The sequence below is a fragment of the Neoarius graeffei genome, chromosome 7 (genome assembly GCF_027579695.1).
Source record: "Neoarius graeffei isolate fNeoGra1 chromosome 7, fNeoGra1.pri, whole genome shotgun sequence".
Taxonomy (NCBI): Eukaryota; Metazoa; Chordata; class Actinopteri; order Siluriformes; family Ariidae; genus Neoarius; species Neoarius graeffei.
The window spans coordinates 24,820,683-24,848,681 of record NC_083575.1 but is presented as its reverse complement, the minus strand read 5'-3'; the positions used below and the strand labels follow the sequence as shown (position 1 = coordinate 24,848,681).

Sequence of the window (27,999 nt, the reverse complement as noted above, 5' to 3'; positions counted from 1 at the left end):
GGGCAAAGGACAATACTGGAAATCCCTTAGGGCTTAGTGATAAAAAGCAGCACCAAAACCCAGAGTCTTCTCATGTAGCCTGGTGTCCATGCTTCTTTTTGCTTGTCTTTTCAATCATGGTCTCCACCACCATGGAAGTTTCCTCATACCCCTTCACTTTGAGGTCAGGTGAAAGCTTCTCCACCGACTCCACCACTTCCACCTTCTCGTAGCTTATGGAATCTGGAGTTATGGTGGAGCTTGAGGTCATGGGTGGAGGTCCTTGTTGCCCATTTTTGTCTTTTTTGTTCTTATCCTTGCCACTCTTTGGAGTCGGGCTATTCCCTCGGTCATCAGCATCTTCCTTCCCACTTGGCTCGTCATCCCTCTTTTCGGTGTGCTTGTCATCTGGGGGACTGGGAGGAATTACTGGGATGGCAGCAGGGGAGGGACTAGGTGGAGGAGAAGGAGTTTTACGCTCACAGGGCTCAAACGGGGAGATGCCGTTGTCACAAATGGTGACGAAAATGTGGCCAGCAGAGGGTGTTGTGCTGTAGAAGCAGGGGTCCAGGTAGCTTGATTCACCTGTCACCAGTACATAGCGGCCTTGAGTATAGAAATCAGTGATGGGTTCAGGCTGCCTGTACCTTCGCATACGGTTGCGCACAAGGTTACAGAGTGTGTCAAAAGCCTTGCTGATCTGGGCACCATCAGGCACGTCGGTACGAGTCACAGCCTTCAACGGAGAAGCTTGTTTCACCTCCTCTTCAACCTCAACTGATTCTTTCTCTTTTTCCTCTTGCACATCCTCGGTCACATCTTTAGAGGTGAGCTCCTTCTTTTTGATCACCTTCTTGGCCTGGCTCTTCTGACGGGGCTTGACATTGGCAATGTCCTGGAAGGCTTGAGTGATATCTGAAAATGAGGATTAATCAGAATCATTGTGACTTCATCTTAGCAGTTACTAATATTTCAAGAAGCAAAAATGAAGAAGAGTAGAGTAAGAAAAAATTTAATTAATGACAGGAATAGAAAAACTTGTTTATAAATGAACACATCCATGGGCACAGAGCATATTATGGAGAAAAGCTGAATTGTAGTTGATTAATTTGGCTGACACGTTGCTTATGAATATTGATCATGATGAGCAGACTTGCATATTTTGTGAACTCTTATTACAGAACATTGAGCTGCCATGTGTGAAAGACTGAAACAAAGATCTTTTAGTGATTTGTCAAACCTCTACCAGCACACTACATCGACCAACATGCTCCCATTTCACTTATTTGCTTTGTTACAGCACTCATTTTCTGAACACCAGTGCAGTTTACAAAAAAGGCCTTAATTATTTAATGATAAGCAGGCTAATTGCTGAGGCCAAAATCAAGGTAATAATCACTATGTGATCACCAGAGCAGCCCTATACACATGTACATACAAAGACTAATCACACCTAAAACCTTGTTCTCCACTTAAAACACACAATTGCGTTAAATGAATCACTCGAGTGTTGTTTTGAGCACACAGCAATTAGTCAAACGATTCACACTTGCACAGTGTTGTGCCAGAGGAGTTTGTTGGAAAGGTCAGCATCATGCATCATTGTGAGCAGATGCCGAGCACTGATCCAGCTTCCTGCCAAAGCACCTTTTCCAGAAATGGAAAAGAAGAGTGTGGGAATTGACTAATCAATAGTCTGGGATGTCAAGAGGGAAGGCAGTGAAGTAATGATAGAACTCAGTCTGCCGATACATGTAGGGCTCTCAAAATGCCTGATTTACATGAAATACTTGGCTTTAGGTGTCTTTAAACTTATAAATAAAGGAATATTGTCAGAATAAACAATGTCAGTTGAGACTAAGATTTCAATGTGTAATAATTAAAGGAGGACCTTTGGATGTTTATCTCCCCTCTTACAGACAAGTGGTTCAGTCTGCCTTTGTCCATAGATCCAATGCAATTACAAATTTCCTGAAAGAGCCTAGAGGTAGATAACTGCATTCCTTCCAACTTCCTTCCAACAGATATGTCAATATTCACCAGAACTTGTTCTGTACAACTTGTTCAGACACTCAACATGTATTGTGTTTCAGTATAAACGATCCTATATCCAAAATACAACAATGAAGCAGACAATACTGTGTATTATCATACATACGGTCCACTTTTTCCATGGAATAAAAACATGTATTCGATTCCCTTCTAGCAGGTTTATTGATGGCATGCAATATCGTTATCATATCGCTTATCCTCCATGTATTACACCACTCTACCCAATGGAGAATGAGCGTGCAATACTGTTATAATATTGCACATTGTCAAGACAGCACGACGTCATACATCGGAGCTCATGTGAAGATCCAATGACAAAACGTTTCTGCTGCACATGCACACAATCATTTCTTTGTTGGCCGGGAGAGAGAGAAGACGGGGTTAATTCAGTGCTAGGTTTAAGCACTAAATAAATAAACTGAAACTAAAGATGCGCTGAACACCCGAAAGGCTACCAAAACCAAAACGCATATTTACAAGAGAAAAACATACCAACGGACATCGAAAAACTGGAAAAGAGACACATCAGAGATGTAAAACTTCCGTGCTAGTGAGTGACTGTGACAGTTTGTAAATAAACATGGCTGCGAGTTTTGTTTCATTAAAAGCGGAAGATTTTGGCTGCCAGGTCATGCTGTTGTGTGTAGTTATCGATGTTGATTTTAAAAGTAACTAAGTAAATTACTTAAGGAAACAAATACTTAAGTCTGAGTGAAACATACTGTGGTGAGCGTGCGTGGAAGAAGAGTCTTGGGACAGAACTCTCAGTCATTAGCCTGTGCTATTGATGAACGCTACAGCGGCTATAGATCACATCACTGCCGCACTGATAAACCCTACACTAGCTGTAGGTGACTCAACTGCCACACTAATGAACCCTACGCTGGCTGGAAGATGACTTCAGTGTTGCGCTAACAGCACCAACTTGTGGGTAAGCTAGCGTTGGCCTTTGAGAATGCTGATATGCTGATATGAAGAGAGTGTGTATGTATACATAATAATAATAATAATAATAATAATAATAATATCTGCTGGCTTTTTTGTGGTATATCAGATATAATCCATTCAGCTAGCATGATAATAAACTCATCTTCGACTCATTCAATATCATGCTAGCTGAATGGAATATATCCGATATACCACGAAAAAAGCCAGCCAATATTATTTAAATATGTTGCATTTTTTTATTTTTATTTTTTAGATTTGTAAAATCTATAGTCATACTGGCAGCAAAGCAGTATGTATGTTTCCTAAAATATACCCCACATTTTCCAGATCATTTTGGAGTAACTTACTGACAGCAGCATGCATTTACTCATCTCATCTCATTATCTCTAGCCGCTTTATCCTTCTACAGGGTCACAGGCAAGCTGGAGCCTATCCCAGCTGACTATGGGCGAAAGGCGGGGTACACCCTGGACAAGTCGCCAGGTCATCACAGGGCTGACACATAGACACAGACAACCATTCACACTCACATTCACACCTACGGTCAATTTAGAGTCACCAGTTAACCTAACCTGCATGTCTTTGGACTGTGGGGGAAACCGGAGCACCCGGAGGAAACCCACGCGGACACGGGGAGAACATGCAAACTCCGCACAGAAAGGCCCTCGCCGGCCCCAGGGCTCAAACCCAGGACCTTCTTGCTGTGAGGCGACAGCGCTAACCACTACACCACTGTGCCGCCGCATGCATTTACTGTAAAAAATAATTACAGTACCATAATTGTATTTACATTACATTTGGCTGATGCTTTTATCCAAAGGAACAGTACAACTGAGGAAGGCTACAACTGAGCAGGTGAAGGTTAAAGTTCTTACTTTCAACCTTCTGATCTACGGTATAGAACAAAGCCTTAACCATTGTACCATCACATCCCTTGCTCTAATTCAACCACCTCTACACTTCAAAGACAAATTTCACTGCTTTACAAAACCAAAATTTTTACCAGCATACAAACGTACATTAAAGAGGGTTAGTGCTCGCCAAATATAGTCTCTAAAATAAAGGGCACAAAAATGGTCCAATGATTTGCTGATACAATGAGGACCTTTATCATTCTCACTCCCGCCTAAAACATTAGATATCCCACAATGCATTGCATTTTCTGGTATTTTACTGTAAACCAATGCACTGCTCGAACTGCTTGTTTATTTACAGTTTACAGTACAATCCTATAAAATTATAAAACACTATTTTGATGTGAATTGCTTATAGAATAATGCTGTAAATCTGCAGATATTTTTGCAGTGTAAAAATACTTCGATTATTTCAATCGTATCTATCAAAACATCCCATCATGCATCTCTGATTGCTTGACTTGACCATTCAGGCTGGTCCGAAATCAGCAGTACATTAAATGTTCTACTCTAAATGAAAATATCTTAATTACAGGATTGTCACAATGTTAAAATTATCAGGTATTTTAGACTGAGCTTGGAGACTAAATCAATAATTAAATAATATTGGCTGGCATTGAGTGGTATATCAGATATATTCCATTCAGCTAGCATGATATTGAACGAGTCGAAGATGAGAATATACCTGATAGACCACGAAAAAAAGCAAGCCAATATTATTATACATACAGTACACACTCTTCATATCAGCATTCTCCAAGGCCAACACTAGCTTACCTGTGACTCTGTGCTGTTAGCACAGCAGTCCAGTTATCTTCCAGCTGGCATAGCAGTAGCATTAGCGTAGGCCGACACGAGCTTACCCATAACTCGGTGCTGTTAGCGCGGCAGTCCAGTTAGCTTCCAGCTGGCATAGCAGTGGCGTTAGCAAAGGCTGATGCGAGCTCGCCCATGACTCAGTGCTGTTAGCGTGGCAGTCCAGTTACCTTCTAGCTGGTGTAGTGTTAGTGCAGGCCAATGCTAGCGCAGTCAAGCTGAATATTATTATTATTACTTTCCCTGTGTAATTTACTTAGCTACTTTTAAAATCAACATCGACAACTACACACAACGGAGCGACCTGGCAGCCAAACTTCTCTCAAAATCTTCTGCTTATAACAAAGAAAACCTCATGGCCATGTTTGTTTACAAACTGTCACAGTCACTCGCTAGCACGGAAGTTTTACATCTCCGATGTGTCTCTTTTACAGTTTTTCCATGTCTGTTGGTATGTTTTTCTCTTGTAAATATGCGTGAAGAATATATAATGAAGTTTTAGTAGCCTTTCAGGTGTTCAGCGCATCTTTAGTTTCAGTTTATTTATTTAGTGTTTTAACCTAGCAGTGGATTAACCCCGTCTTCTCTCTTTCCCAGCTGACAAAGAAATGATGTGCACATGTGCAGCAGAAAAGTTTTGTTATTGGATCTTCGCATGAGTGTCAATTTGTGACGTCGTATTGTCTTGACAACATGCAATATTATAACAATACTGTACGCTCATTCTCCATTGGGGAGAGCGGCATAATACCTGGAGGATAAGTGATATGATAACAATATTGCATGCCATCAATAAACCTGCTAGAAGGTAACAGAATACATGTTTTTATTCCATGGAAAAAGTGGCCTGTATGTATAATAATTCAAATGATCAAATGAATATGATAATCATTTTTACAATACACCTGACAATTCTCAGCTCATTGCAACCAGTTGCAGTGTTGCCAAATTGGACAACTGAATTTCGGATTAAAATCTGACCAACTGACTATAAACCAGTCCAAACTGTAACTCTTTGCCAAGTGAATTTCAACCCAATAAATTTACATATATATGAGTTTTAGATCTGTGAGGCCATTTGTTCCAGGCTAAAAAGATTTAAAAATAGCCTAAATGGACATGACACACAGGTCTCCACATCACCCTCCTCCTCCGTCACCTTTCCCTCGGCTGGTCATGGTGGGGCTGCGAGTGTGTGATCTGTAATTGGTGGTGAACAGACTAATGGGGCTTCCAATTATAGCTGAGTTCAATCTGTGAAACAGAGTGAGACAAGTGTGATCACAACACTGCAGAGCATCAGGGATACTTGTTTCAAAATGTGTTTTAGTGTGAAACACAATGCAATTATGAATATTTTTTAAAAAACTGTATGCACTTTTCATTTTTCAAAACACTAAAAAAGGCTAGTATATATAGGCTAGTTTGAACACACCTAAGAATGTTGTAGACAAATTCAAATAAATACAACATTCACAATTTTATGTTCGAGGCTGAATCTGAGAAATCTTTGACTTCTTAATATTAAAGATTGTCATAGAAACAAGTTTCATTGGGTTCCTGAGATTGTACTGCCACCCTGTGGCTACAGCTCAGAACCCAGTATCATGGAGACACATTCAGCAAGCATCCAATAAAGTTTGCTTCCATGATATCCACATTCATATCACCTGCTGTCTTCATTCTCAATGATTCTCTTGTATCTGTCCAGCTCATTCTCCAGTGAGGTCTGGTACACAGCCAGCTGTCTGCACTCATTGGTGTATTTCTCCAGCAAGCGTTCAGCCTCTTCAATCCCCTTTTTGAGGGACTCGATTTGCTCATTGTACAGTTGGATCTCTTCATCATAACTTTCTTGTGTGATCTTGATGGCCTGCTCCAATGCTGAGGTCTGGGGGAAAGATGCAGAAGATTGGATTGGATTGGATTGGATTGGATTGGAAAGACTTTATTGTCCTTGAGGACCAATTTGGTTTGCAAACAGGAGTCAACACAACCGGTATACAACCTCTGCTGTTACATTCTTCCATCAAATGTCCAAATGAGATATAGGGAGTAAAATGGTCATGTGCTGGTAGTTGAAAGTACTTGTAGGACACTACATACACACATTATTTTGATGTTTGGTGATACTGAACCAGGTTTGCATGTTCACCTAAAAAGTGATTTGTCTGGTTTTATTTGGATTTTTAATTATTTGAATACAAACAGGCAGCACAGTGGTGTAGTGGTTCTTGCTGTGAGGCACTCGCCTCACAGCAAGAAGGTCCTGGGTTCGAGCCCAGCGGCCAGTGAGGGCCTTTCTGTGTGGCGTTTGCATGTTCTCCCCATGTCTGCGTGAGTTTCCTCTGGGTGCTCTGGTTTCCCCCACAGTCCAAAGACATGTAGGTTAGGTTAACTGGTGACTCTAAATTGACCGTAGGTGTGAATGTGAGTGTGAATGGTTGTTTGTCTCTGTGTGTCAGCCCTGTGATGACCTGGCGACTTGTCCAGGGTGTACCCCGCCTCTCACCCATAGTCAGCTGGGATAGGCTCCAGCTTGCCTGCGACTCTGTACAGGACAAGCGGCTACAGATAATGGATGGATAGATATAAACAATAGTTGATGTTCTACTGCCACCCAGTGGTTGTGTATATGGATTTTATTGCTAAGTTTAATTTATTTTCCTAGTTCACCTTCAAACCTAAGGGCGGCACAGTGGTGTAGTGGTTAGCACTGTCACCTCACAGCAAGAAGGTCCTGGGTTTGAGCTCAGCAGCTGACGAGGGTTCTTTCTGTGCGGAGTTTGCATGTTCACCCCGTGTCCACGTGGGTTTCCTCCAGGTGCTCTGGTTTCCCCCACAGTCCAAAGACATGCAGGTTAGGTTAACTGGTGACTCTAAATTGACTGTAGGTGTGAATGTGAGTGTGAATGGTTGTTTGTCTCTATGTGTCAGCTCTGTGATGACTTGATGACTTGTCCAGGGCGTACCCCACCTCTTGCCCATAATCAGCTGGGATAGGCTCCAGCTTGCCTGCGACCCTGCACAGGATATGTGGTTACAGATAATGGATGGATGGACCTTCGAACCTGAATAATTAAGGGGCCTTAGGCATTGCAATTAATACCAGTTTATAAAATATAGAACAATTAATCAGAAAAAAATGACAGTAGTTTCCACTTCAAGCAAGTTATTTTTTCCCTAGAAATATAGTATATGCAATTTTGATGTATTTAATATATATTTTAATATTCCCAAAACTCACAACACACACACAGATTCTTCCATGAAATCAAGTCGTACATGACCTGATAGTTGATGAGGAACGTAGCGCTGAGTCAGTTATAATCCATGTATGACGAGATTGAGTGGAATAACTTTTATTTTATCCACATTCACTGGATTTTGAAAAACAGAGCATTTTTATTTTTTGCAAATTCGATAAATAAAAACTTTATATAACATCCGACAAATACAAAACATCTGACAAAATCATCTCTGCTTAGAATGGAAACAACCTGGCGAAATGACCGTAGCAGTTTGTGAAAAATGCTATAATAATAATTTTTGAAAAATAAAAAAGATATGTTCTGACCATCAAATACTTTCATTACTTTTTTTTGTATTTTGGTGGGTTTTGTTTTCGAGTCAAGTTTTTATTTCGTCCTCAGCTGGTTCAGCAAAATGCTCCGCCATTTTGTTTTTCTCTACTCATGGTATATGAGCTCATAGCCTAGTACTACAGTAGCCAAACAGAGCGCGCAATTGCTCATATCCAGTGAATGTGGATAGACTAATTTCCAATATCTTTACTCGTGAGGATATCGATGACATCAATCCCAGTGTTTTCCTGCTGACTTGATGCATGTTGTCAAAATGACGAACTGGTTCAAGATTAAAATTCTTTTGATTAACTTGCATTTTTTTATGTTTCTATATATTTAAAAAATATTACATGTTGGCTTGAAGAAATTAAGTTTATCTTCTCAGGTTGAAAAATATTTCACTTTTTCGCTATGCTCACTCCTGAAATATATTCACCACTCGAAAAGAAACTTCATATCTTCCCACCACCATGTAATATCCTTTATATATATATATATATATATATATATATATATATATATATATATATATATATATATATATACACACACACACACACACTAGATATAGATGCCAAGTTACTGCCCACTAGTTTGCCTGGTCGAGATCACAATGGATCCGGCATCTATCCTAGGAACACTGGACCCAAGCTAGATAGGATGCCAGTCCATTACAGAGCACTATACCCATACATATTCACATGTGGGGCAATTTTCCTTCGCCAGTCCATCTATGGGCATGTGTATGGGAGGAAATTGAAGAATCAGGAGGAACCCCTGCATGGGGAAAAACTCCACACAGACAGTAACAAGTGTTCAGGACCAAACTTGGGACCCTGGAGCTGTGAGGCAGCAATGATACCTGCTACACCTCATTTTTTTTCCCCAATGGAAGTGACATCTTAATCCCTAAACTCCCACGACTGGTTGACATGTTTACTATTTGATTTCTCACTCTTGCACTTAGATGTTTTTCAAATTTAATTCCACCAATTTATAGCCGTTAATGAATAATCTGCTTTCAGAAAAACAATGAGCCGAGGCATCTAATTGGACATATGTGCAATATCTGGTGAGCAACATGAGTAATAAGAGTGACCAAATGTCACCCCTCTTCACCGTCTCTATGGTGACCTACCTCCGTTTGCATCTTGTGCTTTTGCGCTTGCAGCTGACAGAGAGCACTCTTGTACTCCTCTAACTGAGCGCTCAAAGCAGGAACTCTCCTCTGACTTATCAGCTTCTCTTGCTCCTGAGAGAAAGACACAGAGTGAAAGAAGAGAAAGAGACAAAAACAAAAAGTGATATAAACGCAAAAAGAAAGAGAAACACTTTGTTAGGAGTATTTGGACACTTGCACATCCATGCAAGAATACTTAGCCATTAAAATGATCGTGTGGCAGCTGATTTGATTTGAGATGGCAGTAAATGAAATAACCACTCTTTACACCTGTAGTGAGCAGAAAAGCATCTCAACATGCACAAAACAGCAAACCTTAAGGCCTATGGGATTCAATAGCAGAAGACCACACTGGGTTTTACTCCTGTTAGTCAAGAACAGGAATCTGATGCTACAGTGGGCACAAGTTCACTGAAACTGGATAGTTTTACGATTTTCAAATTGTCTCTCCTGTCTCAGGAACACTGGAAACTGGAGAACCAATAATGCTGGTGCTATGAGGTGGCTACGCTATGCACTTTGCCATCATGCTGCCCCTCGTAGATATCCCATTAAATATAATTAACAATATAATTACATCATAATTACATCTAATTACTGTGTCATCATTATGGACTAGGTGTGACCTGAGCATCTCTCTCTCTCTCTCTCTCTCTCTCTCTCAGTCATCTCCTTTTCCTCACCTCTGAGATCCCCACTGACACACTGGGCATTAACATAACAGTCTGGTTGATCTGGTGGAGGATGTTCAAGTACGTCTGTATCTCGGCAAGATTCTGTGAAGGACAGAAGATGGGGAGAATATGGTTTTAAAAAGATGGTGAGAAGTTGATTTCACTGCCAGTTGGGATGATTTACAGACTGTGTGTGTGTGTGTGTGTGTGTGTGTGTGTGTGTGTGTGTGTGTGTGTGTGTGTGTGTGTGTGAGATCATTATGTCAATATGGTCTGCTTCCAAATGCTTTTATCACATTTTCATAGATTTGTAGTTTCATTACACATAATGTCTACAAATCGAGGTGCCATTATTAATCTAAATAGGTAGCTGGATGCTGTTTTAAAATTTTAAAATGCATTTCTGCATTTATTATCAGGTCAAGCAATTTAGGTCAGTTTGGAGGTATAATTTAGTGATTGGAGAGAATTCAGAACAATTATCCACACAAAATCTCTCATTTACAGCTGTGTTAATAAAACATAATTGCATTTTCACATCATATGCTGCAAGGGATCTGATTGTATGGTTATACTGTAATTCATTTTATTCAGATTTTTTTATTGCACTTGGAGGAAACAAGACTGTGCTGAGTTCCCCAAAAGCATTGCAGCACAAAGATCATCATTAAATGGTAGAGCGAGCAGCACAATGAAATTTAATTCTCTCCTAGTTAAGACACACTTAGCATTAAGAGGCTTCTGGGAAACCCATCCCAGTTCAGCACACCACTCAGTGACCTTGCACACTTCTGCCGAAAAAATGTGGTTCTTGTAACCATCGCCTGACCTGGCACGTTTACAAGAGAAAATAAATGCGTTGTTAACATGAAAGACTTCATTTCCACTGTGCAGTGGTGAAAATTGAATTATAAGATATTTCAGTGTTTGTGATATACAGCATGGGGTCATATTTTTATACAGATTGTTTAGTACAACAGAAAGTTGGTTAAGCCTGAATGGCATTTCAATTTCCCACTGATTCTCACGAAATGATTAGCTGTCTAGTAGTATCAAGTCAAAGCAGCAATGCTAATAAAATATTTTAGATGGTGTTGTCAGGAGTTACAGAGTCTTGCAAAAGTATTCATCCCCCTTGGTGTTTGTCCTGTTTTGTTGCATTACAAGCTGGAATTAAAATGGATTTTTGGAGAGTTAGCACCATTTGATTTACACAACACTTTAAAACTGAAAATTGTTTATTTATTGTAACATAAACAATAGTTAAAATAAAAAACGAAATGTGGAGTGTGTACAGTTATTCACCCCCCCCCCCCCCCCCAAAAAAAAAGAAAAGAAAAAAGCCAATACTCTTGGGGTATGTCTCTATTAGCTTAGCACATCTAGCCACTAGGATTTTTGTCCATTCCTTAAGGCAAAACTGCTCCAACTCCTTCAAGTTAGATGGGTTGCGTTGGTGTACAGCAATCTTCAAGTTATGCCACAGATTCTCAATTGGATTGAGGTCTGGGCTTTGACTAGGCTATTCTAGGACATTTAAATGTTTCCCATTAAACCACTCCAGCGTAGCTTTAGCAGTATGTTTAGGGTCATTGTCCTGCTGGAATGTGAACCTTCATCACAGTCTCAAACCTCTGGCTGATTCAAACAGGTTTCCCTCCAGAATTGCCCTGTATTTAGTGCCATCCATCTTTCCATCAGTCCTGACTAGCTTTCTTGTCCCTGCAGATGAAAAACATCCCCACAGCATGATGCTGCCTCCACCATGCTTCACTGTAGGAATAGTGTTCTCAGGGTATTGGGTTTGCGCCACATGGCGTTTCCCATGATGGCCAAAAAGTTACATTTTTGTCTCATTTCAATCAATCAATCAATCAATCAATCAATCAATCAATCAATCAATCAATCAATCAATCAATCTTTTATTACAATTACATATAAACATATAATAGACTACACGAGTCTGCAAATAGTGTACTGCTAATCAAGGCAGACTCATGTTTACAAAGAAAAAAATATTTTATATGAATTAATATAATACTTAAATATGTATGAAAATGATAATAAAAACATACTTGACAAATTAACAACTATTTTGTAACATAAAGAAAAAGAGGAGACAATACTTGTTATTTGATATAAAGGTACAGTAATATATCATTCAATAACATTGAAAAAAAAATATATACAGTGGGGCAAAAAAGTATTTAGTCAGCCACCAATTGTGCAAGTTCTCCCACTTAAAAAGATGAGAGAGGCCTGTAATTTTCATCATAGGTACACTTCAACTATGAGAGACAGAATGGGGGGAAAGAATCCAGGAAATCACATTGTAGGATTTTTAATGAATTAATTGGTAAATTCCTCGGTAAAATAAGTATTTGGCCACCTACAAACAAGCAAGATTTCTGGCTCTCACAGACCTGTAACTTCTTTAAGAGGCTCCTCTGTCCTCCACTCGTTACCTGTATTAATGGCACCTGTTTGAACTCGTTATCAGTATAAAAGACAACTGTCCACAACCTCAAACAGTCACACTCCAAACTCCACTATGGGCAAGACCAAAGAGCTGTCAAAGGACACCAGAAACAAAATTGTAGACCTGCACCAGGCTGGGAAGACTGAATCTGCAATAGGTAAGCAGCTTGGTGTGAAGAAATCAATTGTGGGAGCAATTATTAGAAAATGGAAGACATACAAGACCACTGATAATCTCCCTCAATCTGGGGCTCCATGCAAGATCTCACCCCGTGGGGTCAAAATGATCACAAGAACGGTGAGCAAAAATTCCAGAACCACATGGGGGGACCTAGTGAATGACCTGCAGAGAGCTGGGACCAAAGTAACAAAGGCTACCATCAGTAACACACGACACCGCCAGGGACTCAAATCCTGCAGTGCCAGACGTGTCCCCCTGCTTAAGCCAGTACATGTCCAGGCCTATCTGAAGTTTGCTAGAGAGCATTTGGATGATCCAGAAGATGATTGGGAGAATGTCATATGGTCAGATGAAACCAAAATAGAACTTTTTGGTAAAAACTCAACTTGTCATGTTTGGAGGAGAAAGAATGCTGAGTTGCATCCAAAGAACACCATACCTACTGTGAAGCATGGGGGTGGAAACATCATGCTTTGGGGCTGTTTTTCTGCAAAGGGACCAGGACGACTGATCCATGTAAAGGAAAGAATGAATGGGGCCATGTATCATGAGATTTTGAGGGAAAACCTCCTTCCATCAGCAAGGGCATTGAAGATGAAATGTGGCTGGGTCTTTCAGCATGACAATGATCCCAAACACACCGCCCGGGCAATGAAGGAGTGGCTTCGTAAGAAGCATTTCAAGGTCCTGGAGTGGCCTAGCCAGTATCCAGATCTCAACCCCATAGAAAATCTTTGGAGGGAGTTGAAAGTCCGTGTTGCCCAGCGACAGCCCCAAAACATCACTGCTCTAGAGGAGATCTGCATGGAGGAATTGGCCAAAATACCAGCAACAGTGTGTGAAAACCTTGTGAAGACTTACAGAAAACATTTGACCTCTGTCATTGCCAACAAAGTGTATATAACAAAGTATTCAGATGAACTTTTGTTATTGACCAAATACTTATTTTCCACCATAATTTGCAAATAAATTCTTTAAAAATCAGACAATGTGATTTTCTGGATTTTTTTTTCTCATTTTGTCTCTCATAGTTGAGGTATGCCTATGATGAAAATTACAGGCCTCTCTCATCTTTTTAAGTGGGAGAACTTGCACAATTGGTGACTGACTAAATACTTTTTTGCCGCACTGTATATAAAGAGAGAGGTATACTTATCATAATAATAATAATAATTCATGCATGGTATTATATAATATTTAAAGTTAAAACTAAGATTGTATAAATTTATGTACAACCCCGATTCCAAAAAAGTTGGGACAAAGTACAAATTGTAAATAAAAATGGAATGCAATGTGGAAGTTTCAAAATTCCATATTTTATTCAGAATAGAACATAGATGACATCAAATGTTTAAATTGAGAAAATGTATCATTTAAAGAGAAAAATTAGGTGATTTTAAATTTCATGACAACACCACATCTCAAAAAAGTTGGGACAAGGCCATGTTTACCACTGTGAGACATCCCCTTTTCTCTTTACAACAGTCTGTAAACGTCTGGGGACTGAGGAGACAAGTTGCTCAAGTTTAGGGATAGGAATGTTAACCCATTCTTGTCTAATGTAGGATTCTAGTTGCTCAACTGTCTTAGGTCTTTTTTGTTGTATCTTCCGTTTTATGATGCGCCAAATGTTTTCTATGGGTGAAAGATCTGGACTGCAGGCTGGCCAGTTCAGTACCCGGACCCTTCTTCTATGCGGCCATGATGCTGTAATTGATGCAGTATGTGGTTTGGCATTGTCATGTTGGAAAATGCAAGGTCTTCCCTGAAAGAGACGTCGTCTGGATGGGAGCATATGTTGCTCTAGAACCTGGATATACCTTTCAGCATTGATGGTGTCTCTCCAGATGTGTAAGCTGCCCATGCCACACGCACTAATGCAACCCCATACCATCAGAGATGCAGGCTTCTGAACTGAGCGCTGATAACAACTTGGGTCGTCCTTCTCCTCTTTAGTCCGAATGACACGGTGTCCCTGATTTCCATAAAGAACTTCAAATTTTGATTCGCCTGACCACAGAACAGTTTTCCACTTTGCCACAGTCCATTTTAAATGAGCCTTGGCCCAGAGAAGATGTCTATGCTTCTGGATCATGTTTAGATACGGCTTCTTCTTTGAACTATAGAGTTTTAGCTGGCAACGGCGGATGGCACGGTGAATTGTGTTCACAGATAATGTTCTCTGGAAATATTCCTGAGCCCATTTTGTGATTTCCAATACAGAAGCCTGCCTGTATGTGATGCAGTGCCGTCTAAGGGCCCGAAGATCACGGGCACCCAGTATGGTTTTCCGGTCTTGACCCTTACGCACAGATATTCTTTCAGATTCTCTGAATCTTTTGATGATATTATGCACTGTAGATGATGATATGTTCAAACTCTTTGCAATTTTACACTGTCAAGCTCCTTTCTGATATTGCTCCACTATTTGTCGGCACAGAATTAGGGGGATTGGTGATCCTCTTCCCATCTTTACTTCCGAGAGCCGCTGCCACTCCAAGCTGCTCTTTTTATACCCAGTCATGTTAATGACCTATTGCCAATTGACCTAATGAGTTGCAATTTGGTCCTCCAGCTGTTCCTTTTTTGTACCTTTAACTTTTCCAGCCTCTTATTGCCCCGTCCCAACTTTTTTGAGATGTGTTGCTGTCATGAAATTTCAAATGAGCCAATATTTGGCATGAAATTTCAAAATGTTTCACTTTCGACATTTGATATGTTGTCTATGTCCTATTGTGAATACAATATCAGTTTTTGAGATTTGTAAATTATTGCATTCCGTTTTTATTTACAATTTGTACTTTGTCCCAACTTTTTTGGAATCGGGGTTGTATATATATAAATATATATAGCTCTTAATTATATATAGAAATAAAGTTATGTAGAAAGAAAGAGTTTGGAGATGTCAACATCATATCCATATCTACTTAAATCGGAAGAAAGGTGGTGTCTGACTTTTTTCTTGAATGACAATTTAGATAAAGATCTTATAGAAGTTGAAATCTGGTTCCATACCCTAACACCAACACGGGAAAATTAGTTCTTTTGTAAATTTGTGCGAGAATACTGAGTATATAAGTTCTTGGAGTAAGATGACCTAGTGTTATAAGAATGTTTATTTGCCCAGAGAATCTTCTTTCATGTGTTTGGGGAGTCTGCCACATGCTGTTGGGCAAACTCCAAATGTGTTTTCTTAAGCAATAACTTTTTTCTGGCCACTCTTCCATAAAGTCCCACTCTGCGGAGTGTATGGCTTAAAGTGGTCCTATGGACAGATACTCCCATCTCCACTGTGGATCTTTGCAGCTCCTTCAGTGTTATCTTTGGTGTATTTGTTGCATCTCTGATTAACGCCCTCCTTATCAGGTTTGTAGTGGTGCCATATTCTTTCCATTTTGCTATAATGGATTTAATGGCGCTCCCTGGGATATTCAAAGTTTGGGATATTTTTTATAACCCAACCCTGATCTATACTTCTCCACAACTTTGTCTCTGAGCTGTTTGGAGTGCTCCTTGGTTCTCATGTTGCTTGCTTACTCGTGTTGCAGAATCAAGGTCCTTCCAGAACAGGTTGATTTATACAGACATCATGTGACACTGTGATTGCACACAGGTGGATCTTAATCATCTGTCATGCTCTGCCCCGGACATCCACTCTGGAGATTATGGATCTCTCACGCCAGCGCCAATCCGGATCCGGGACAGGAATTCCTTCCCCCCTGAACCCACTTCCTGGTTTTCACTGCTGTGTATAAATAGGCCATTCTCAGACTGTTTTTGTCAGAATGTCTCGTTTGTTATCCCTAGCCGTTTCTGTGCCTTAATGCTTTTTCATGTTTTTTTCACTCCAGTGTTTTTCCCTTGCTCATGTTTTTTTGCACTAGCTTTTTCTCATTTATGGCTTTTTGCACTAGCATTTTTTTCTTGTTCATGGTTTTTTGCACTAGTGTTTTTCTTGTCCTTGTCTGCCTCATTTGTTTTGTCAAGTTTTTGTCTCCTTTTTTACATGGACTATTTTTGCTACTTTTTCCCTGGATTAAAACCACCTCATTTATTGGATTACTGTCTGAGTCATGTTCTGCTTTTGGATCCTATTTCACCACACCTCCACCACCCCTAACAGTACGTTCTGGCCAACATGGATCCAGCAGAACTGACCCATCTGAGAATGGCTACAACAAGGGACTACAGCAAGGGACTCTCCTTGGGACCCACCAACAAGACCTACAACAAATTACCCAGAACCTTGCCACCCTGTCCAACGCACTCAACCTTCTCACCATGCAGATGCAGCGCTGTCAAGCCATGCCTACCCCTGCTCAGCCATCTCCTGCTTCAGCTCCTGCTACCGCCTTTCTCCACGAACCGGGACCTCTAGCGCCTCAGCCCTACTATGGGGAACCAGGTACTTGCAGATCATTTTTGTCTCAATGTTCATTGATCCTAGAACTGCAACCTCTGGCCTTCCCCACAGAACGCTTCCAGGTAGCATATACAATAACGGTCCTCACTGACAAGGCCAGAGAGTGGGGAACAGTGGTCTGGGATGCCAATGCACCCTTTTGTTCCAGTTTCAAGGATTTCTCCGAGGAGATGAGGAGAACTTTCTACCACTCTCTGTCCGTCCGGGAGGTGGCCAGAGAGCTCATGGAGCTGCGGCAGGGGTCCCGGTCTACCTCGGATTACGCCATCAAGTTCCGGACGTTGGTGGCTTCGTGTGGTTGGAACAAGAACGCCCAGATTGATGTGTTCCTGCATGGCTTGTCTGACACCATCAAGGACGAATTGGTATCGCGGGAACTGCCGTCAGACCTCTCCAGCCTCATGGACCTCACCAACTGCATCGACACTCGGATCCAGCAATGAAGGAGAGAGAAGAACTGCCCCTGACTCACCTCCTCTCCACCTCCCGCGGCGTCCGTCGAACCCATGCAGGTCGACCGGGTTCGGGTGTCAGCGGAGGAATGACATCACCGGTGGAGCATGGGGGCCTGCTTCTACTGCGGTCAGCTGGGACACATCTGTCGAGCCTGCCCGCTAAAAGGATGAGCCCACCAGTGAATCAAGGGGCCCTGGTGGGCAACGCTTGGAACCAGTCCCCCACTAATCGTCCATTACTTCCTGTCATCATTATCCATGACAACCAGCATCACCACCTCCAGGCCCTCGTCAACTCAGGGGTGGACAGAAACCTGATCTGCTCCGCCACTGCCAAGCATCTGGGAATCCTACTACTTGCTCTTGACATCCCTCTCACTGTCCTGACACTCAATGGCACTGGCTTGACCACCATCACCCATCTTACCAATCCGCTCACCCTAAGGATTTCCGGTAACCACTCAGAAACCATCCAGTTTCACGTCATGAACAACCCCCATGTACCCATCGTCCTAGGATTACCATGGTCAATGCAGCACAACCCCCACCTTAACTGGGCTGACAACACCATCCTAGGCTGGAGCCAGTCCTGCCTAGCTTCCTGTCTGAACTCCGCTCTGCCTCCCGCCAAACCACTGCAGCCTTCAGCCAGCAAGTTCCCCAACCTCTCTCATGTGCCTTTGGAATATCTGGATCTCAAACTTGTTTTCAGCAAGACCCGAGCAGTGTCCCTCCCTCCTCACAGACCCTATGACTGTGGAATATACCTCCTACCTGGGACAGCGCCACCCAAAGGATGACTCTACTCTCCCTCTTCCATCGAAAGGCAAGCCATGGAGAAGTACATCTCTGAATCTTTGGCAGCTGGGATCATCCATCCTTCCTCCTCCCCAGCAGGGGTGGGATTCTTCTTCATGGAAAAGAAAGACAAGTCACTCCGCCCCTGCATTGACTATCAGGGTCTCAATGCCATCACAGTCAAGAACTGCTACCCACTACCACACATGGCCACGGCCTTTGAACTACTCCAGGGAGCCAAGGTATTCACCAAGCTAGAGCTACGCAATGCATACCATCTCATCAGGATCAGGGAGGGGGATGAGTGGAAGATGGCCTTTAACACCACCACTGGTCACTACAAGTACCTTGTTGTCCCTTTCGGCCTGACTAATGCGCCCACAGACTTCCAGGCACTTGTTAATGACATCTTAAGGGACTTCCTAAACATCTTCGTTTTCGTGTACCTGGATGACATCCTGATCTTCTTCCACTCCCTGGAGGAACATCAGGGTCCCATCCGGCAGGTCCTCCAGCTCCTGCTAGATAACAAGTTGTTCATCAAGACGGAAAAGAGCGAATTTCACCAGAGCTCTGTCTCGTTTCTGGGATTCATCATCTCCCTGGCAAGGATCCAAATGGACCCCCTCAAGCTCGAGGCAGTTGCTGATTGGCCCACCCCATCTTCGAGATGAGAGCTCCAGCACTTCCTAGAATTCACCAACTTTTACAGGCACTTCATTCGCAACTTCAGCACAGTGGCCAGACCTCTCTCAGCCCTGACGTCGACCAAGACCCAATTCAACTGAGGGGAGGAAGCAGAGAAAGCCTTTTCCATGCTCAAGCACAGATTTACCACAGCACCCATTCTCACCATACCCGATCCAACCAAGCAGTTTATTGTCGAGGTCGACGCTTCCGAGTCAGGGGTCAGAGCTATACTATCCCAGAGGGCCAGTGACAACAAGGTCTACCAATGCTCCTTCTTCTCCCGCCGGCTATCCCCAGCCGAATGGAATTACAACATCAGCGACCGAGAACTACTGGCTGTTAAACTAGCCTTGGATGAGTGGAGGCACTGGGTCAAGGGGTTGGAGCTCCCCTTCCTAGTCTGGACTGACCATAAGAATCTGGAGTGCCTCAAGTCCAACAAACACCTTAATTCCTGTCAAGCCCGTTGGTCTCTCCTTCTCCCGGTTCAACTTCACGCTCTCCTACCACCCAGGTTCCAAGAACAGCAAACCTGACACTCCGTCCAGGATATTCTCTTCCCACCAAGAGGAGTCTAAGCTGCCCGAGACCATCCTTCCTCCATGCTGCCTGGTGGGAGCCACCATTCTAGAGCTTGAGACGCTCGTGCAGAAGGCCCTGGAGCAGGACCCCGGTGAAGGTAACCCCAACAACATTCCTTCTAACCATCTGTTTGTTCCCTGTCCGGTGCAAACCCAGGTGCTGTAGTGGGGTCACGGCTCCTAGCTGGCCTGTCATCCGGGAGCCACCCGAACCCTGGCACTCATCCAGCAGTGCTTTTGGTGGCCATCCATCAAGGATGACGTCCAGGAGTTCGTGGCAGCCTGCAACACATGCTCCCAGAACAAGACAGCCAATCGACCCCCTGCCGGCTTGCTAAGACCCCTCCTGATTCCACGTCGACCTTGGTCTCACATCGCCCTGGACTTCGTCACAGGACTCCCCAACTCAGGTGGCAACACATGCATCCTCCCTGTCATTGACCATTTCTCCAAGACCATCCATTTCATTCCTCTGCCCAAGCTCCCCTCAGCCAAAGAAACCGCAGAATTACTCGTCCACCACATTTTCCGCCTATATGGACTACCCACTGACATCGTTTCTGACTGGGGTCCTCAGTTCACTGCACAGTTCTGGAGGACTTTCTGCAAATTCATCGGGGCCACCTGTAGTCTCACCTCAGGCTTCCACCCACAGACCAACGGACAGGCAGAACGGGTGAACCAGGCTTTGGAGGTTGCACTCAGGTGCATGGCGTCGAGGGATGCCAGTTCTTGGAGTAAGTACCTACCCTGGATCAAGTACGCTCATAACACTCTTCCTTCATCTGCCACAGGTCACTCACCCTTCCAGTGCTCCCTAGGTTACCAACCACCACTCTTCCCCAACCAAGAGGAGGAGGATGCTGTACCCTCTGCCCAGATCTTCATACACCGCTGCAGGAGGACATGGGCATTGGCCCAGAGAAGACTCATTCGCTCCGCCCTAGCATCCAAGAGGCAGGCCAACAAACGCCGCTCTAAGGCACCCACTTACCGGGTGGGGCAACGAGTCATGCTCTCCACACGCCATCTGCCACTCAGAACTGTCTCCCGCAAGCTGGCTCCCAGGTACCTAGGACCCTTCCTCATCAAAAAGGTGATCAACCCATGTTCCGTCAGACTGGCCCTACCACTCACCATGCGATGCATCTACACCATGTTCCATGTGTCACAGCTTAAACCTCTGGTCTCTAGTATCCTCTCCAGAGATTATGGATCTCTCGCGCCGATCCGGATCTGGGACAGGAATTCCTTCTCCCCTGAACTCACTTCTGGTTTTCACTGCTGTGTATAAATAGGTCGTTCTCAGACTCTGTCTTTGCCAGAACGTCTCGTTTGTTTTCCTTAACTGTTTCTGTGCCTTAATGCTTTTTCATGTTTTTTTTTCTCTCCAGTGTTTTTCCCTTGTTCATGGTTTTTTGCACTAGCTTTTTCTCATTTATGGCTTTTTGCACTAGCGTTTTATTTTTTTCTTGTTCATGGTTTTTTGCACTAGTGTTTTTGTTGTCCTTGTCTGCCTCGTTTGTTTTGTCAAGTTTTTGTCTCCTTTTTTACATGGACTATTTTTGCTACTTTTTCCCTGGATTAAAATCACCTCATTTATTGGATTACTGTCTGAGTCGTGTTCTGCTTTTGGATCCTATTTCACCACACCTCCACCACCCCTAACATCAACTAATTATGTAACTTGTGAATTGGCTGGACCAGCTCTTATTTAGGGGTTTAATTTGAAAGGGGGTGAATACCTATGTACACTCCAGATTTCTGGGTTTGTTTGTTTTTTCATTTTAATTATTGTTTGTCTCACAATAGAAAAAAAAATTGCACCTTTCAAGTTGTTGGCATGTTGTGTAAACCAAATGGTGCTAACCCCCCAATCCACTTTAATTCCAGCTTGTAATGTGACAAAACAGGACAAACACCAAGGGAGATGAATACTTTTGCGAGACACTGTATTTTGTGTATCAGTGGAATCCATACATTTACTGCTGCCAAGGAAGTTATGTTTTCAGTGTGGTTTGTTTGTTTTTCTGTATGACTGTAAGCAGCACTGCACAAAACCTACCACCCTAAATTCCATGAAACTTGGTGGAAGGATGTAGTATGGAGCAAAGAAGAATTTTGGAGTGGATGCAAGTCACAGAGCAGACTCAAGAATTTACTTCCACTTTCGCTAAACACTGAGAGATACAGTATTTGCCATCCTAAAATCCAATAAATGGTAATAAAGTTAATTCATTCATTCATTCATTCATTATCTCTAGCCGCTTTATCCTTCTACAGGGTCGCAGGCAAGCTGGAGCCTATCCCAGCTGACTACGGGCAAAAGGCGGGGTACACCCTGGACAAGTCGCCAGGTCATCACAGGGCTGACACATAGACACAGACAACCATTCACACTCACGGTCAATTTAGAGTCACCAGTTAACCTAACCTGCATGTCTTTGGACTGTGGGGGAAACCGGAGCACCCGGAGGAAACCCACGCGGACACGGGGAGAACATGCAAACTCCACACAGAAAGGCCCTCGCCGGCCCCGGGGCTCGAACCCAGGACCTTCTTGCTGTGAGGCGACAGCGCTAACCACTACACCACCGTGCCGCCCGTAATAAAGTTCAGTAGTGACAAAATATAGCCAATATAGAAATAAGATGACTCCATATCACAAACTACATTCATGGGTATCAGTAATCCTCTGGGATATGTGTGTAAGCACATGATTCGATTAATTTTGGAAGTATATCCACACTGTCAGAAATAGGGGTACAGTAGGATTCCATTTCTGTCCCTCAAAGTACAATCTACACCAGGCCTGGAATTTCATCATTTTAGGGGCAAGGCCACTTGGCCTTTTGTGCTGTCAATTTTTTGAGGGCACCAAGGCCAAAAGCCAGGGCACCAAGGCCATAAGATAAAACAATGATTTAAAGTTCACGTCTATAATGAATTTAATTTAAGGACTAATGACTCTTCTGAGGAAGATTGGAGTCTCAGTCGAAACTATCAAGCAGGTAAAGAAACATCTCCTACACTATTATGTCTGAAGATAAGAAAATATTGAACACACCTAAACTTATCAATCCATCACTCACTTCAAAAATTGTAAAACTTATTAAACCTATATCCTCCCATAATTTTTGTTCACTTGACACCGAATGTGCAAGAGCATCTTCAGACTGTACTACTACGCAGATTTTTGATTAATCAAAATTGAGCCTGGAGTACATCAAAATGTTTGACTGTAAATGGAACATATACTAGAATGTATATGAAAATGAATGAAAGTAAATGTTAATGTTGTAATGACAGCAAAAACAATGAGATAAAATCTCTTGCGATGGTAATCTCGTCAAGATGGCAGCAGTTACGCTTCGGTTAGACAGCAAAAAGAAACATACAATACTAGTAACAAAACAATGCTAACTGCATAGATTAAAAAAGTGGCTATGAACAGACAACAGCACATATCACGTATCATATTACGGCAGGAACAAGCAGTAGTAACATCCATGACCTTACGCTTAAAGCTCGACAAAGGAAAAACTTGACAGCAAGCTAATTAACATTTGTTACCGGCTACAGTCAGTACTCGCACGTTAAAAGTGGGTCAATGTTGTAACGACATAACGTTACTGTACAAGCAATGGTTATTTAACGGTAACAAACTTAAGCCCTATATGTTGAAATTCCTATCTTATTCGTTCGTTAATTTATCACACAGTCTTACCTCAGTCAACTTCTTCCCTCCTTCTGTGAAAATTCAACGTCTCAGACGCGGACACAAGTGGGCGGGGGATGCGTTTGATTAAGTCTCCTGGTTGGCTGGTGATAGACTGGTATCATTATAGCACGTCGGAGCGGTTCATGCCAGGCTCGAGTCTGATCCACCACTGATGAGTTGCCCAATAAGAATCCAGATTTGTCATCAAAAGACGTTTTTTTTCTCAATAGACGCAGGTGATGTTAAAGCCTATTGGCAGTCATGAGGCAGACTACAAAACCGCAAAACCGCAGGGCATCAAGGCCACTGTGGCCTTATGGCAGATATTTTTTCCAAGGGCACAAGGCCAAATTGAGAGGGCATGAGGGCCATGGCCCTCGTGAAATTCCTGCCCTGATCTACACTAATGTACCTCCTAGGGCTTATTATTGGACCTCAAGGTAACTATGTGTACCTTTTTAGGGCCAAAAAGGTACATATACTGTATGTTCCTAAGCAGTATATGAAGGGTACAAATAAGTACCTTTGAGGGTATTACCCCAGTGCCAAGCCATTGTACCCCTAAAGGTACTTTATTTTCTGAGAGTACAGACATATAAAGTAGTTGCGGTTGCAGATTTGCATATCATGAAGAGTCGACTATAGTCCTTGGAGGAGGTCTGAGCTCTCTGAGTGCCCTTCTATTTGGATACGTGCTGCTGTTGGCTATGGTTATTTCATTGGGTACACAAATGGATCATTCACAATTAACGACTGATCCAGGGACAGGTTTCCCATAATTCTTTAGTGAAGTAGTGCATTGGACATCAAGTAATAGATCAGAATCAGCAGTAGACTAAACCACTAAGCTGTCTTTTGCATAGTACAACTGTGAAATTTGATTTGTTTAGAATTACTGTGCGGTGGCACAGTGGTGTAGTTAGCACTGTTGCTTCACAGCAAAAAGGTTCTGGGTTCGAGCCCAGTGGCTGACGGGGGCCTTTCTGTGTGGAGTTTGCATGTTCTCCCCGTGTCTGCGTGGGTTTCCTCCGGGTGCTTCGGTTTCCCCCACAGTCCAAAGACATGCAAGTTAGGCTAACTGGTGACTCTAAATTGACCATAGGTGTGAATGTGAGTGTGAATGGTTGTTTGTCTCTATGTGTTTGCCCTGTAATGATCTGATGATTTGTCCAGGGTGTACCCTGCCTCTCGCCCATAGTCAGCTGGGATAGGCTCCCGCTTGCCCGCGACCCTGCACAGGATAAGTGGTTACAGATAATGGATGGATGGAAAATTACTGTGTGAACCCCTTGCAAGTAAAATACTTCAGGTCTTATATAATTCCACTCACTGTGTTGAAATATTGAAGAGATTTCTCCTTCACCAGTTGATGACTGACTTCATCACTTGAGCAAGTCACCTCGCCTTTCCACTGCTAGACTGAAGAACTTCATGGGCAAAGATAATAAGCTAGGCATACACCCTGGTTACCTTTTTATGTCTCTCCTTTGTGGCTTTTATGTCGTCCTGCAAGAACTGAGACTCAATCTGATATTCCAGGTTCCTCAGAAGTGCAGCATCTGCCTCCTACAGATTTGATAAAAGACTAGATGAGAAATCAAACGACCTCCTTGAAACCACCATTTTTCAGGAAAAAACTGTTCATCTAAGATTGGACGTGAGAGAGAGAGAGAGAGAGAGAGAGAGAGAGACCTTTGTTCTGGATGAATAAATCATGTAACTTTTCTTTTTTTCAGTTATGCTTGACGTGCATCTTTGAAAAGATGGCAATACTGAGCAGATTTCTACTATCAGCAAGACATTGTGAGGGTTCTCATTAATTGTGATGCCTGTTAGCTATGCCTTCTTTTATTTTACAGTTAAATATATTGTAGATGAACTCAAATTTCTGTCTGAATGATCCATAATTCAGTAGGTTTATGTGGAAAATCAAATAAAATTATTCCTGTACCTTATTAAGCTGCTCCAGAGTCCCTCGTAGCTGGTCTTGATGTTCACATTCATTTCTGTATCTGTGAGCAAGCCAAGTTGTTTAACACCCTGCTACATAAATTTTTATATGTAGAGAGATGTGTATATTGATCTTAGATAGCATTAGATAGTAGTTCTTTTCAAACTTAGCATACATGAACATAGAGATGTTCATATTTTTTGCAAATTGTGTGTGAAGTGTTGGAGCTAACCTGTCGCTAAATTCTTCCAGCATGCATTCAGCATCCTTGAGTTCTCTCTCCAGCTTGGTGCGCTCAGCCTGAAGTTCATGGATTCGCTCTTGGTTCGTGCTGATTTGCTCACTGAAGAGCTCCTCGAGCCCAGCTTCCTCTTCCATGTGCTGCAGTGTCTCCAGCTGTTTGCGGAAAACTGCATTGCGCTGCTCCAGAACACGGGCCCTGTTGATGTAGCGGGCAAAACGGCTGTTCAGCTCCTGCAGGCTCTCCAAGCCAGGCACCATGCTGGAACTGCAGAAAGAGGCTTCAGATCCTGCTTCGCCTTGATCCTCAAATTCATCAGAGTGTTCATATTTTTCCTTGCGCACTTCGCGCAGGTAACTGGACTTGAACATGCTTGGTGGATTCCTCCTCTGAGTGTCCCAGTGATGCTGTTTTAGTAAGTGAAAACTGGGCTGCTCACCCTTTGACAGCTCATACCACACTGGCCATGCTTTGAAAAGGCAACAAAAAATGTTTTCAAGCTCTTGTTGTCACAACATGTAACATTTAGAGGCTTCCAGTGGGATCCTGGTGCCACTGTAGCAATAGCCAGCAAAAGCACTTGCATTGTTGACAATGCAAAAGCGGCAGGAATGCGAGGACAGACTTTGCTGTGTCAAGCAAACCATTGTGAATCTGCCTTGTTTTCTGGTCAGCTCTCTGCTTCAATTACACACTTTCAAAGTGCTAAGCTTAATAATGCAAACAGAAAAGAAAGCTTGGAACGATCGAGCAAAATCTCCAGGTGGCACCTGATGCTTGTGTGGTGGACAGAAGGCTTGTGCGCTCATACTGAAAGACTTTCTCTCTGCGTGTTAATGTGTAACGAAGCTAGACAGCAAATGCCAGACGTAAAGTTTTTGTGGCTACTGCCTCATAGAAGCAAAGCGAGGCAGTAGCCACTATGTCATCGTGTTGTAAGAATGAGTGTAACAATAGCGCACTGTGCATACGCATTACAATCACCAGAACGGCGAATTGTGATCTCGCAATATGAAAAGTTGATCTCGCGTTATCAAATGTACACAAGAACGAATAGCGAAGCCACTATGTCATCATTTTGTAAGAATGAGTGTAACAATAGCGAAACTTTGTAACCAATCAGCACTTATCCTGATCAAGTTCAATTACCTGTTCTACTTCTTGATAAACTTCGGAACCAATCAAAACCAGAAACGAAACAAGAGAAACCTTGTTATAACTTCATAGTATCGGAAGATAATCGGCAGATAAAAAGATAAATGAAATTCACCTCGTGGTTCAACAAGGCTACTGATTCGATATCAATTAAGTGGTGTTTATTTGAAGAAAATTTACCTTTTGATTATCCAGCTTTTGTTTGGTCCTTCTGAAAGGTTTTATAAGGTTTTGTTTTTTTTTAGCTTTTTGGCAGGTATATTGAAAAGCTGTGATCAAACTTCTGCTATTCGCTTAATTTTTTTTAATTAAATTTTTTATTGTAGAGTCTTTACACTACACTTGTGAAACAAAATTTACTCATTAGTACTAAATAATGCTTCGAAGACAATTAATGAACAAGTGCTTTCTTACTATTTTGAAAATAGATCTAGTTCACAGCACTGTATTTTGAACAAAACGCAGTAAACAAAATTGGGAACCAAAACACTACGAGCCCTGATGCTGCTCACAGCTTGGTGATGCTTGCAAGAGACGATGTGAGTAGAATTGATAACATGTATATCTGCTATATTTACTGTATGGACATGGGATCAGAAAACTATTTTATTTATAAGCAGTAGCCACATGGACCCATAGGGGACCTCATTTTACAAAGGTCCCACTGCTTGCAATCGTGGATTGTGATGCAAGCACAAAAATAACTGATTATATGAAGGAATTGGATAAAATGGCATTTTTATGTTGATACAGGTATTTGACAATTTAATGCAACCTTTAATCCAAAACCTTCAGATATTCACCTGTCTCCATATATCGAATAATAAATTGGTTCCCCATGCAGGGAGAGATCCATACTCACTAAAGGTCATCCAGTCTAAGTATATCAAAAATGAGTGTGAGCTTGTGAAATAATGGTAAGATGCTCCTGCTCTTGCTGTTCTAAGTGCCAGCCTTATTTACCCAGATGGATCTAAAGCCTCTGGCTGTGCTTAGGTGAGAACCAGTGCAAGAGTGAGTAGTCACAAAGAAAGCTTTGAGGCTTTTTGCCAATGAGTCCGGAGCAGAGAGTGTGCGGGTACTGTCTGTCACCACGTATCATCATCAGGCCATGGCACACCTCGAGCACCTTGTTTAAAACCTACAGCACATGTACTTGTCCTGTGCTTTAAGGA

The 27,999-nt window shown here is 42.4% G+C and overlaps 1 protein-coding gene across 1 annotated transcript; it reads right to left on the bottom strand.

The window, feature by feature from the left end:
* Positions 1–70: 70 nt before the first annotated feature.
* On the bottom strand, positions 71–26,040 carry LOC132888573 (filensin). The gene is made up of 8 exons (XM_060924617.1): positions 25,661–26,040; positions 25,429–25,489; positions 24,948–25,043; positions 10,160–10,252; positions 9,435–9,548; positions 6,380–6,600; positions 5,869–5,963; positions 71–894 (listed from the first exon to the last, which is right to left on the bottom strand). The coding sequence occupies exons 1-8, from the start codon at positions 26,038–26,040 to the stop codon at positions 71–73; spliced, it is 1,884 nt and encodes a 627-aa protein (XP_060780600.1).
* Between the last annotated feature and the right edge of the window lie 1,959 nt (positions 26,041–27,999).